Below are 14,516 nucleotides of genomic sequence, written 5' to 3'. Positions count from 1 at the left end.
GGGAGAGTGGATAAAGCACTCAGGTGGGTGCCAGGCCCAGTTTTATTTTCTAGTCTGGTCATGAGGTGTAGAAGACAGTCTGAGGCTTTGGCACTATTTTTATAATGATAGATGTTGAAGAAGAGATGAATTTATGTATGCATGAAGGTATATATTTGAATGGTACTGGGCATTGAATACAGCGATGCTTTTTCACCAAGCTACATACCAGCCCTTTTAATTTTTTAATTTTGAGATAGGGCTTCACTGAGTTGCTTAGGCTGGCCTCAAACTTGTGATCCTTCTGCCTTAGCCTCCCAAATCTCTGGGATAGGTGTGTACCACTGTACCTGTGAGATGAATTTATAATATATTGTCAAGAGTAAAAACAGTCATAAAATAACTTGACATATATTTTGCTTATTCACAGTGTATCAGATGTGTGCTCAGCAGATTTTGTAAATTATTTCATAGTCTGCTCACAGACTGAGGATCATAAACTCATTTTAGAGATGGTGAGAGTTCAGATAATCAGTTTGCTTAGGAAACTATGCAGCCAAGACCATCATGCTAGAGTGGAGGTCAAGCCTCCAGCCTGAGGAACTTGTCTATCTACTGGTAGCAAAGGGTCCTTGAGATGTAGGAAACCTTGGGGTGGGGTGAGGATAGGCATGATAGCAGAGTGAGTGGACAGCTCCAGTGCCAACTCTTCTCCCATCATTTTATTTATTTATTTATTTATTTTTAAATATTTATTTTTTAGTCTTAAGTGGACACAGTATCTTTATTTTCTTAATTATTATTTTTTAGTTGTAGGTGGACACAGTACCTTTATTTTTATGTGGTGCTGAGAATCAAACCCAGTGTCTCAAGCATGCCAGGCAAGCACTCTACCACTGAGCCACAACCCCAGCCCCCATTGTTTTATTTTTGTTGAACAGGATTTCTGATTTCTGTTTCAATGAATGTAATAAAACCCAACATCAAAAGGCCATGGATTTGAAGGGTCAGCAGTAAAGGTGAGGGACAGGAAAAGCTGTCTCCACTGTCAGAAGGCAGCAGAGTCAGGGAAGATTTTTGGGCCTATTATGTGAGGATGGGTGGACTTTGCTTGTTTATTGATTTTTTTTTTTTTCTAATGCTAGAGAGCAGAGTGTGCTGGTAGGAGGTGGGGAGGGTCCATGCCAGGTAGGGTCTGACCCCAGCCTGACTATGGGGGTAACTGCAGGAAGCTGCTGGACCATAAAATTTTGCCTTTGTTGGAAGTGATCACAGAGTTCTACCCTCAGCTGTGATTGTCTATGAAATTGGTAGTTGACAAGGTGTTCTCTGGGACCACAGGTTCTGTGACACCACTCTGTGTTGGATTTTGTGTGTGTCTGGATTTCTCATATTGCAGGTTAGAGAAGTGAAAGCTTTTAAAGTATCTGATAACTCATATATTTTGTTTGTTACTGTATTTGGGAATAAGAGAAGGTCTAAGCTGGGCTTGCTGTGTGGACCCAGCTGCTGTCTGAGCACTGTCACCCCGTCTGGGTAGGTCTGGGTAGGCGAGCCGTAGAAGCAGCTGAATCTCCTTGCTAAGATGTCTGTCAGATCACTGAGAAAAAGGCAGTGATGTCATTGTCTCTTGCAAAGGTCACTTGGTGTCTGTGCCTGCATTTGTGACATTTTGATGCTGAGGTAGCACTCAGTGTCTTATTTTCTCTGGGTTTATGTTCAGGGACTGCAGCGCCATCTCTTAGCAGAACTTGGGATTGCTTCCTCATGGTGTCAATGATCAGGAGGTGCCAGACCCTATCCTAGCGTTTCTTAGGCTAGGTTTGCTTTCATCCTCTTTCACTCTCTTTCTCTGAATTCACTTTGATTATAGGATTATTTTTCAGAACTTTCATGAGGTGCCTAACAGGGTGTGAGGTTGCTTAGTGAGGGACCAACCAGCATGATCAGGTGTCTAGTTGTCTGCCCCTGAAGCCTGGAGGCCCTGCCAGAGGGAAGGGATTGCAGAAGCAGCACATGCTGCATTAAAAAATGAGCTTCAGCTGGGTGTGTGGTTGTGCATGCCTATAATCCCGGCAACTTGGGAAACTGAGATAGGAGGATCACAAGTTCAAGGCCAGTCTCAGCAATTTAGTGAGACCCTTAGCAACTTACTGAGATCCTATCTGGGGAAAAAAAAAGGGCTGGACATGTAATTCGGTGGTAGAGTGCTCCTGGGTTCAGTCCCAGCACCATGAAAGGAATGAACTTCTGTAGACTGCTCCACCTTGGCTGCTGAGATGGTTCCTTGTTGCTCGCACCTGGCCATCCTTCCTACTTGCCTACACAGAGTTCTCTGACATGAAGTTGTTCAGCAGAGTTTGGAGGAGTTGGAACCATGTATGTTTTGTCTTCTGGGGAAACTCTTCCCTCTGTCTCTTCTCAACAGCCAAGGTTACTCGCCTTCTGTGTATTGTAGTGAACAGAGCCCTCCACGTAGCCCATGTGGCTTCTTGGCCCACCTGGGCCTGTGAGCTGGCCACGGAGCCCAATCCCTCAGGCTGTGTATTCTTTGTCCTTTCTCACTAGCCTGGCCATCATCAACCCCTGTTTGCATGGGGATAGTGGTAATGGTTTTGGCTACTTCTGTTTGTTAGCCACAGGTACAACACAAAGCATTTGTGAATAATGAACTCCAATCATTGCCATTTCTGCCTGCAGCCTGGAATTGTGTCGCCATTTAAACGAGTATTCCTAAAAGGTGAAAAGAGTAGAGATAAGAAAGCCCATGAGAAGGTGACAGAGAGGCGCCCTCTGCACACTGTGGTGCTGTCATTACCCGAGCGCGTCGAGCCAGACAGACTGCTGAGCGACTATATTGAGAAGGAGGTAAAGGTAAGTCGCCATGGGCCACAGGGCGCACCTGCCAAACGCTGAGATGATGAGGCGTCTACCTCTACATAGTGCCTTAGCCCACACCCCACTCACTGCCCTTCCTGTGCTGATGTGTCTAATAAGAAAACCCAAAACCCAAATTCTTGTCCCTGACCAAAGTTTGTTTTTTTATGCAGTAGTATGATATGTCCTCTCTCTTGAAGGCCCAGCCATATGGGCAGCTTGACCTGCTCCACCGGAAGAGGGTTGAAGAGCTGGGAGAAATTCTACAGCTCCTCTAGTTTGCAGATGACAAGAGTTATTTGATTGAGTGCTGGACATGGTGGCATATACCTGTAATCCCAGCTACTCATGAGGCTGAGGCAGGAGGATTGCAAGTTTGAGGCCCAAATGGGCAATTTAGTGAGATCCTGCCTCAAAATTTAAAAAGAGGGGAAGGGGCTAGGGATAGTCTAGCATGCTGGAGGCCCAGGGGTTAATCCCCATTACTGCAAAAAAAGGTGGGTGGGGAAGGCACTCTAATCATGTGCTTGAGCCCATCACTGTGTCTCAAAGGCCTGTGCTCAACAGACTGTTTCTAAGCCATGTGATGTCCCCTAACATGAAAGTAAATGAATAAAAAGGTATTAAGCCACAAGGTCGGAGAGAAAGAGAAGGAGACAACAGGTTGAGGGGGCCCATAAATAGGAGAAGGAAGCTAATGAGGTGAGATTTTTGGGTCAGAGGTTATGCTGCTGGACCTGAGCACCCACAGAAGAAAGAATCCAGGTGCTTAGAAGGGACCTGTCTGGATGCCTGTGAGAGGGATTCCTGCCTTCACCTGGCCGAGCCAGGGGATTAGCTTCTCCCTTCCCCACTGGGAGATGGGACTTTGGACCTGCAGATATCTGGCACAAGGGAGGGTGGGAGAGACCCAGGTCAAAGCCTGCTATGGATGGTGAGAATCCCCAGCCCCTTTCTCTATCAAGCATCTAGAATGCCTGTAACCAGATCTTTTCCATTAGAGGATTCATGGAAAGAAGCTGAGCAGCCCCATACTGACCATGAGTGTTAAGAAGCTGGCAACCTGAAACACCAGCAAGGGTAGAATCTGCTCCCCTCTGCCAGAGGACCAGGAAAAGGGCAGCCTCACAAGGCAGCATGTTCAGAGAAGTACTGCTCAGCTCCAGCCAAACGTGACAGAAACAACTGTGTCCCTAACTTCTATTCTACCAGCAAAGGCCAAGTAGGGGCCACCTTGTCCCCCAGAGCTGGCCAAGCAGGGAACAGGGAACTTTATCTCTGCTGAGCAGTAACAACTTCTTAAAGAACCTTGAATGGTTCTGGGTGTCAGTAGAAATCATGTGGGAGGCAGTCACTCCCCCAGCCAGGGAAGTATCATTGAGGGCCACATGGGAAGCCAGAACTGCCACGAGGCCCAGCTCTAAGAAGAGCATCTCCCCCCACCCAGGGAGGCCAGGCAGAGAATGTGACATTCCACTCTGCCTAATGATAAAAAGGTGTTATTTCCTTCTTCTCTGGGGACCAGAGCAGATTTCTAAGAGATGTGTCACTGGAGTTCTGGAGAGAGGATAAAGGGCAGGGATGAAGAACTTTTCAAAGATAATGTTTTAGACAGCTTTTGCATCATTGTGACCAAAATACCAGACAAGAACAATTTAGAGGAAGGAAAGTTTATTTGGGGCTCATGGTTTCAGAGGTCTTAGTCTATAGATGACTAACCTCATTGCTTAGGACCCAAGGTAAGGCAGCACATCATAGCGGAAGGGCCCAGCAAAGGAACACTGCTCAGCTCACAGCAAGGTCAGGAAGCAAGGAGGTGGACACAGAGAAGATGCACCCTTTCAGGGTATGTTCCTAGTGATCTATCTCCTCCAGCTGTATTCTACCTGCTCACAGTTACCACCAAGTCATTCACACCAGGATGGACTGGTTAGATTACAGCTCTCAATCCAATAACTCTACCTCTGACCATTTTTGCACTGATACTGGACTTTTTCAGGGGATACCTTACATCCAAACCATAACAGATATAATGGCTAAAGCAGCTCCAATTGGCAAAAGACAAACTTAGAGAGCAGTTAAAACAGCAGATTACTCGTCAGAAACATGGGGACCAGGAGAAAGTGGCCCAGCATTCTTCAAGGGCCCAGAGACCCTGCAAAATCAAAAGGATAAGGAAAGAATACAACAAGAAACTCTACTGCAGAAACAGTAGATCAAAAGATGGGACGGACCAATTCCTTGAAATGTGCAAACTACTGCACATCCTCTGAAATAAATAATTGGAAATGTTTTGTAATTATTAAAGAAATTCAGTATCTAATTTTCCAACTTTTTTTTTTTTTTTTATAAAAGAAGTCTTCAGTCTCTGATGGTTTCACTGGAGATTTCTACCAACCATTTGAAGAATTAACACCAGTTCTACGGTCTCTTCTAGAGAAATGGAAGGGGAGGGACACTTTCTCATTCTGGGAGGGTAGTATTGTCTGATACCAAAATCGGACAAAAACAGAACAAAAGATATATAGCCACAAAACTTCTAAGCACAATATTAACTGATTGAATTCAGCATATGTATTCAGCATATGTAAAAAAAAATTATATACCATGATCAAGTGGGGTTTATTCGAAGGTTGCAAGATTGGCTTTGTATTTGAAAATGTAATTCATCTTATCAGTCAGTGCAGAAATTGACAAAATCCAACACCCATTCTTGATAAAAACTCAGAAAACAAGATTATGTATGTGAGCAATGAATGTATAGATACCAAACTAAAAATACAGAATCATTTACAACTGCTTAAAATAATGAAAAACTTAAGTATAAATCTTACAAAACATGTATAGCATTTGTATGCTAAAAACTGAAAAGATCAGAGAAGCACTAAATTTAGTGGAGAAATTTGAAATAAATCAGAGGCCTAAATGAAGAGACATGTTTGTAGACTGGTATGTTAACATGTCAGTTCTCCCCAAATTCATATAAATGGACCAGTGCTTTGAAAATCAGAAACTACCACAGGGTACCCAATATGTAATCAAAATTATTTTTTTCTTTTTGTGGTACTGGGAATCAGACTTAGGGCCTCACACACACTAGAAAAGTGCTCTGCAACTGAACTATATACTGAGCCCTGAAGTAGGTAATTCAAACAACTTTATAACTATTAGAAGTGAATTATACAATTTTTTGTCAAAATCCCAGCAAGATATTTTTTGTAGATACAAATAAGATATTCTGATCTATATGGGAAGGAAAAAGAAGTAGAATTAGCTGAAACAAATGTGGAAATATGAAATAAGGAGAATTAGATCTCAAAAAGTATCAGATTGCTATAAAATTGTGAACCTAGGAGCAGACCTACACACTGATTGTTGTCAGAGGTGCAGAACCTGTTCAGCAAATTGGATAGAAAATTGGATGCCATAGGCTAATAGTGAATCTCATCCTAAACTTCACTTAATACAAAAATTAATTCAAAATAGATCATGGGCTTAAATGTAAAACTTCTGGGAAAAATCTCAGAAAGTCTTCATGATGTAGGGCTAGGCAAAGAGGTCTTAGATGTGACACCAAAAACAATCAATAAAAGGAAAAACTGATAAGCTAGACTTCACCAAAGTATAAAAATTTTTCTCTGCAAAAGAGGATGAAAAGACACAATACAGGACTGGGGTTGTGGCTCAGCGGTTGAGGGCTTGCCTAACATGTGCGAAGCCCTGGGTTCGATCCTTAGTACTACATAAAATAAATTAATAAAATAAAGTATTAAAAAGAAAGAAAGAAAAGACACTCTGCAGATGGAGAGGAAGTATTTGCAAACCACACATGTGATGGAGGGTTAGTATCTAGAAAATATAAAGAACTCTCAAAACTCTCAACAGGAGAAAAAGCAAACAATACAAGTAGAATTTGGGCAAGAGACGAGACATTTCACTAAAGAGGATATATAGGTGACAATATAAATACATGAGAAGATGCTCAACACCACTAGCCATCAGGGAAAGGCAAATTAAAACCACAATAGTTATCACTATATACCTAACAGAATACCTAAAGTAAAGAAATAGTGGCAACATCCAGTGCTGGGGAGCATGCAAGGAGCTGGGTCCTTGCACACAGCTGGTAGAATGTAAAATGGTGCTGCTGCTCTGGAGAACGGTTTGATAGTTTCTTAAAAACTCACCATGCAACTACTATATGATCTTGCAATTGTGCTCCTAGGCACTTTATTCTAGGGAAGTGAAAATTTGTGTTCACATGAAAACCTGTGTATGCATAGTCAAAGCAGTTTTATTTATAATAGCCCTAAACTGGAAACAACCCCAGTGTCCTTTGGTAGGTAAATGGTAAAACAAGTTGAGGTTTCTTCATACCATGCAAGATTTCTCAGCACTAAAAAGGGATGAACTGCTAATACATATAATAACCTGGGTGGATTGTCAAAGTTACTGCTAAGTGGAACAAGCCATCCCACAAATGATTCCCTTTATATAACATTCTTAAAACAATGCAGTTACTGATATGGAGAACACAGTAGGATTTGCTGTGGTACAGATGGGGGAAATAGTTAAGCTTATCAAAAGGTAGTAGGAGGGAACTGGGCATGGTGGCATACATCCATAATCCCAGAGACTCAGGAGGCTGAGTCAGGAGGATCACAAGTTTGAAGCCAGCCTTAGCAATTTTAGTGAGACCTTGTCTCAAAAAAAAAAAAAAAAAAAAAAAGGGCTGGTGTCAGGAGTATACCCCTCTAATTTCAGCAACTATTGAGGCTGAGTGAGGTAGGAGGATTGCAAGTTCAGAACCCGCCTCAGCAATTTAGCAAGACCCTCAGCAACTTAGGGAAATCCTTTCTCAAAATAAAAAGGGCTGAGACGTAGCCCAGTGGTAAAGTGCCCTGGTTTCAATCCCTAGTAACCCCCAAGAAAAGGTAACAGGAGGGGACCTTAAGGTGATGGGTGTTTTGAATCTTTAATGTCATTGTCTGTTTCCTATGTACTTTTTTTGGTGTACTTCTGTAAGAAGTCACCACCAGGATGAATGGATGAAAAGGCACAATAGACCTCCCTCTATTATTTCTTGCAGTACTATGTAAATTTAAAATTATCTTAAACTTTTAATTATTAAGAGATAAAAGATTGTGCATAGCCAGGTGCAGTGGCATGTTCCTGTAGTTGGAACTGCTCAGGAGGCTGAGGTAGGAGGATCTCTTGAGCCTAGGAGTTCAAGGTCAGCCTGGGGAACACCCCTCCAACCTGAACCTCCTCCAGCAAACTCAAAGATTGTAGTTTTATGACTTTGCATAGAAGTGAGGTGGAATATATGAGACAAAGTGATATAAGCAGTAAGTTAATGATTAAGTAAAAAATCATATTCTAAGAAAAAAGAAAGGGTAAGTGGGAGTAGTGATTTATATATATGTGTGTGTGTATATATATATATATATTTTTTTTTTTTTAAGTTGTTAGACCTTTATTTATTTCTTTATATGTGGTGCTGAGAATTGAACCCAGTGCCTCACACATGCCAGGCAAGTGCGCTACCGCTGAGCCATAGCTCCAGCCCGGGGGAATAGTGATTTAATTGGAAGTTGAGATATAATGTCTTAAAACAAGAAACCAAACAATAGAAATATAAACCCATCATTTAGAAAAATGACCCTAGATGCCTGAAGAAACAGATCCTAGCACGGCTATCTCTTGAAAGTGGTTTATAGGATTTTCCTGGTTGGGACTAGAGATTTTCATTTTTTATTATATGTTTCTTTGGACTATCTGACTTTTTAAAATGTATACATTTATTACTTTGATAAAATAAAAATAGTGATAACAGAATCTTCAAGTGGCAAAGAAACATTTATTCCCACATATTCCAATGTGGTTCTTTATGGAAAGTATTTTGTGTTTAGAATGAGCATTAAAAATAAAGTTGACAGAAACTTGATAATGGTTCCTATTTTTGGAATGCTTACTGTGTGCAGCAGTACTGTTTAACTTTTTACATTCATTAATCCTCACAAACCCTTCAAAAAGTTGAAACATTCTCCTTATTTTTCATCACATGCTGGCATTTGCCCCAGTATGCTCAATGCTATGTTAGCTTGAAGCCTGGTGACTGAGTGAGGTAACACACACTAGGCCTACTGTGTCTTCATTCTGGGAGAGACAGTAGGTAATTACTTCTGTGATATCAAACCCAAGAAACTTCTTGGTTAGATTTATTTTTTTAATTAAAAAAATTATTTATTGAATATGTAACCTTTGGAAGGAACCCTGACTCCATTTTCTTGAATCCTTACACACATAATTTAGATATCTATATATAAACATGTATGCATTTGTTTCTGAAATGATTACATGGTGTATACTGCATCTTCTGTTTTAAAATTTCAATTAAAAAAAACATTTTTCTATGTGTGTGTGGTACTGGGGATTGAACCCAGGGTCTTTCTCATGCTATGCAAGTTCTCCACCAGTGAGCTACATCCCTAGCTCCCAACTTTTCATTCATTCATTTGGTCAGCCAGCCAGCTGCACATTCATTTTGTGGTGCTGGGGATTGGACCCAGGGCCTTGTGCATGCTGGGCAAGCACTCTACTACTGAGCTACATGCACACCCCTGAACTTTATTTAAAAAAAAAAAAAAGGTTGTTTGGGTTTTATGTGTGTTGTGTGTGTGGTGCTGGAGATTGAATCCAGGGACACTTACCATTGAATTTTATCCTTAGCTCCTTATTTTTTTTTATCTTATTTTTTTGGTACTAGAGGTTGAACTCAGGGGTGCTTAACCACTGAGTCACATCCACAGCCCTTTTTTTGTATTTTATTTAGAGACAGGGTCTCACTGAGTTGCTTTAGGACCTTGCTAAATTGCTAAGGCTAGCTTTGAACTCAAGATCCTCCTATCTCAGCCTCTTGAGCTACGATTACAGGCAAGCATATGGCTCTTGTTTTTTATTTTTGAGGCAGGGTCTTACTAAATTGCCTGAACTGACCTGAACTTGTAATTCTCCTGTGTTAGCCTCCAGAGTAGCTGGGATTATAGGTGTGTTCCACCACACTCAGCTTAAAAATGTGTAAAGCTGGGTGCACATGCCTATAATCCCAGTGGTTTAGGAGGCTGAGGCAGGAGGATGGCAAGATGAAAGCTAAATGCAGCAATTAAGTGAGGTCCTAAGCAATTTAGTGAAGCTCTCAGCAGCTTAGTGAGACCCTGTCTCAAAATATAAAAAAGGGGCTGGAGGTGCTGGGGATATAGCTCAGTTGATAAGAGTGCTTGCCTTGCATACACAAGGCCCTGGGTTCAATCCCCAGCACCATAATTAAAAGGGGGGGGGAGGTGCAAGGTAAGTGGCTCAGTGGTTAAACACTCCTAGGTTCAATCTCTGGTGCCCCCCCCAAAAGTTTTAAAATTATTTTACTTGATGTAATAATTGTATATACTTATGGGTCTAATGTGATATTTCAGTACATGGTTGCAGTGTATAATGATTAAGTCAGGGCAGTTAAAATCTGTCATCTTGAACATTTATCATTTCTTTGTATTGGAAACATTCAAAAATCCTTTCTTACAGCTGCTTTGCAATATACAATAAATTATTAACTATTTTTAACCATCTAACTGTATTTTTGTACCCAATAACCATCTTCTGTCTTCCCTATTCTTTCTTTCCTTTCTATCCTCTGATAACCCCTATTCTATTCTGTACTTCTGACTTACTTCCACATATCAGTGAGATGTGTGGTGTCTTTCTGTGAGCAAATGGCAAGATATCGTTCTTTTTTTATAGAAAAATATTTTATTGTGTATACACATCACATTTTCTTTTTCCTTTTGCCATACTGGGGAATGAACCTAGAGGTACCCTACCACTGAACTATATCCCTGGCCCTTTTTTATTTTATTTTGAGACATGGTCTCACTAAGTTGTCAAGACTGGTCTCTGTCTTGCAATTGAGCCTCCTGCTCAGCCTCCCAAGTTACGGAGATTACAGTTGTTTTCCACTCTACCTGGCTCTAGCCTTTTTTTTATTTTTTATTTTGAGCAAGTCCCTCTACATTGCCAAGGCCAACCTTGAACTTGGAAGCCTCCTGGCTTAGTTTCCTGAGTCTCTGGGATTACAGGCGTGTGCCATCACTCTTGGGTCACATCTTCTTTATGCAATTATCCATTGATGGCTTCTTAGGTTGATATCTTGGCTATTGTGAGTAGTGCTGCAGTAAGCATAATAGTGTAGGCATCTCTTTAACATACTAATGTCATTTTCTTTGGATATATATACTTAATAATGGGATCGCTGAATCATAAGGTAGTTCTACTTTTAGTTTCTCAAGGAACCTCCATACTGCTTTCCATAACTGTGGAAAATTACTGTGCTAAATTATATTCCTCCCAGGAGTGTATAAGTGTTCCTTTTTCTTCATATCCTTGCCAGCAGCATTTGTCATCTTTTAACTGTCTGATAATTAGCCATTCTAACTGGGGTAAGATGATCTCTAATTGTGGATTTGACTTCAGTTTGCATTTCCCTAATGATTAGCAATGTTGAACCTTTTTTTCATAGACTTGTTGACCATTTGTATATCTTCTTTTGAGAAATGTTGTTTGAGATCATTTGTCCATTTGTTAACAGGCCTTTTTTTTTTTCTATTGAATTTTTTTTTAGTTCCTCAGATATTCTGTATATTAACCCCTTAGTGGATAGAATTTGCAAATATTTCCTACTGTTCTGCAGATTGTCTCTTTATTCTCTTGGTTATTTCTTTTGCTGTACAGAAACTTTTTAGTTTGATATAATCCCATTTGTCTATTTTTGCTTTTGTTACCTCTGCTGTGGGGGTTTATTTAAAAAATCGTTGCCTGTACATTGTCTTTTGTACTCCACTATATATTTCTTTATATATCAGAATGTCACACTGACATGTAAAGCTGCTTCACTTGTTTTAATGACTGCATAGTGTTCCTTTATATTGCTATACCATATTTTATTTAACCAGTGACCTATTAATGCATATTTAATTTGTTATCTACAATTACACACATTTTACTCTAGATACATATTGGATAAATTTCAGAAATGGAATTTCTGGATCTGTAAGTCTAGGTTACTTTTTAATTTGACAGAGAATTCCAGATTGCTCTTCATAGAGAAGTTAAGCCTGTGCATGCCTTCAACAGTCTTTGAGAGTGCCTGTCTCCACCCTCTGAGGAACAACACAGTGTGTATGCAACCTTTTTGATATTTGCTAATCAATAGAAGTAACTATAATGTTTCCTCATTATAGTTTTACTTACAAGTGAGGTTGAGTGTGTTTTCAAATAGTCAAGAGACAAATTTCTTTCATACTGTCTTTCTAGATCCACTGACCCTTTTTTCCTTTGGTTATTTGTGCCTATTTTCTTTGTATTTTCAGTAGCTGTCGGTATGTCAGATAACTTAGCCCTTTGCTGTAAAATTAATGGCAAATGTCTCTTGCTGGTTTATCATTCGTCTTTGTATTTGTTTCCAATGATTCTCCAGCAGCAGAATCTGAAATGAGATTATGTTCAGTTGAACTGTTAGGGGCCTGTTGGGGAGGAGGGGAGGCTGGGGAGGGTGGAGGAAAAAGTATGTGAAAATTGTCTGTTTGATCCCAGTTCTGCCACCTTTGTTGATGGGAGGAATGCAGGGGATGGAATCAGGGAGTTTTATCAACACTCAGAATGGTGGTGACCCTGGGTGGGATGTCTACCACATGTGCTGCTTTCTGCCTTCTGCTTGTTGATATTGTGTTTCTCACTAAGTTCACTCCATCCAGAACCCTGCTTCTCCAGCATCAATTGGTCTTATTTGCTGGAAACCTTTCCCCCATGAAGTGCAGTCCCCACTGCATCAATGACTCTGAGCACACCTTTTTATCCTCCTCCACTGCCTGTGCAATAAGAGTTTCCTCACCTGCCTGGTGAATCTGCTAGTTTCAGTTGTTTGCCCCAGGGTCTAGATACATATTGGATAAATTTCAATACCTATGAACTATAACTAATCATCCTATCCTTACCAGGTGGCCTTTTCCAAATAGTGTTTTCTACTTCAGTAGCTTCTATTCTATAGGTCATGGTTGCCAATTTGCCTGCTGATGGGTGGGGGAATATCCAGAGATATTTAAGGCGTACTCTGGACTGTCCCCACTTCCTTACGGTATGTCCCCACTTCCTCATGGTGATCTGCGTCAACTCCCCTGTAGAACAGTTGTTATTTTCTTTGCTTGCATATGCATGAACATGAGGAACCCAAAGTGACCAGCTAGCCACTATTTCTTGCTGTGTCTCCTCTTTTTTTTTTTAATATTTATTTTTAAGGTGAAGATGGACACAACACAATGCCTTTATTTTTATGTGGTGCTGAGGATCGAACCCGGTCCCACCTGAGCTAGGCGAGCGCTCTACCGCTGAGCCACAATCCCAGCCCCTGTGTCTCCTGATAGAAGTATTTTGCCCCTGGGATCTAGACCCTCAAAACCTGCAGAGCCTAAAGTGAAGAGGTCAGCAAGTACCAGTTTCCCCAAGCAGTCACTTGAGTTGATGGTGATTAGAGCCACTCCTGCTTCCATACCTTGGATCCTAGACCCCTGCATTTTTCCCACTGGAGACCTAGTACCATGTAGTGACTATGGTTTAGATGCATAATGCCTCTGAAAGGAGAGAAAGCATTCTTTTGGGATGTCATACAGGTGGCCCTTCAGCCATACCCTCAAGAGACCATTCCACAACTCTGTTGGACAGTTTTGACAATTCTGGACAATCAGGCATTATATAGGATCATTGATTCCCACAGTCTTGTGCCTACTTTTATATCTCTTTAGTACAAAGTAAATCCCCTAGTCCAAGGTAATGTCACATGCTGTCCCACATCAGAAATCAGGTATTCTATGAGCCCCGGGAGAATGGAGCTGACTGATGCCACAGGCAGGAGAGGCAGAACTATAACTGTGTTATGCGCTCATTCTTGCTAGGAAAGGATTCCTATTGTAGGGTTGAAGGAGTCCCGATGTACCTACTGATTAGTTGGTCTCCTGGAGGGATGACACATCATCAGGTCCACAGGTCTGAGCCTGTTTTTGACTTACCACTTTGACTCAGAGTAGGCGGCTGGAATCAGTTTGAGATGGTCTTTTCTATTTCAGTAGCTCTTTTGTCTATAGGTCCAAAAGTCATCATGAGGATTCTGCACCCTACTAAGTGTGTCTTCTCCTTTTATATATTATATATGTTATTCAGGAAATGGCAGGTGACTACCAGCTGAGTCTTGACCCAGTGGACACTTAGATATAGACCTGGAATCCACTGATTACCTTATAGCCCCACCCCATACAGGGTTTGTTGGCAGTGTGGGTTCCCAAGTAGCGGCATCACCTTTAAACCTCCAAAAACTTTCACAGATTTCCAGTTCCCAGGAACCTTGTACCTGGGCCATTTAAATCTCTTTGGAGATTTAATGCTGGTAAAATCACCATGGGGCATACTTGCCTCGGTGTTAAGTTCCTTCCTACACAGATATGTCCTCTCCTTCCATCAGTGTTTGGATCTAAGAGCTGCTTCAGGTCTGGAAACTGAGTCAGGGTTAGATACTTTTATTGCAGAAGCTTACCTCAACTTTCTGCCCCCCCCCCTTTTAA

At 41.2% G+C, this 14,516-nt stretch overlaps 1 protein-coding gene across 7 annotated transcripts in view; it reads left to right on the top strand.

The window, feature by feature from the left end:
• The window catches only part of CCM2 (CCM2 scaffold protein), a 74,114-nt gene that overhangs the window by 36,745 nt on the left and 22,853 nt on the right, over nucleotides 1-14,516 (top strand). For 4 of the 7 annotated variants that reach the window (XM_081283076.1, XM_081283072.1, XM_081283070.1 and 1 more), the window contains one exon: nucleotides 2,680-2,853. The exons of the other annotated variants lie outside the window; for them this stretch is intronic. In XM_081283076.1, coding sequence (XP_081139202.1) covers nucleotides 2,680-2,853 — 174 coding nt within the window. The remainder of the gene's footprint in view (nucleotides 1-2,679; nucleotides 2,854-14,516) is intronic. 7 annotated transcript variants of the gene reach the window in all.

The sequence above is a fragment of the Spermophilus citellus genome (assembly GCF_964194105.1).
Source record: "Spermophilus citellus genome assembly, chromosome: 3".
Taxonomy (NCBI): Eukaryota; Metazoa; Chordata; class Mammalia; order Rodentia; family Sciuridae; genus Spermophilus; species Spermophilus citellus.
Note: the sequence above shows the minus strand (reverse complement) of the source record. Positions and strands in the feature narration are given on the sequence as shown.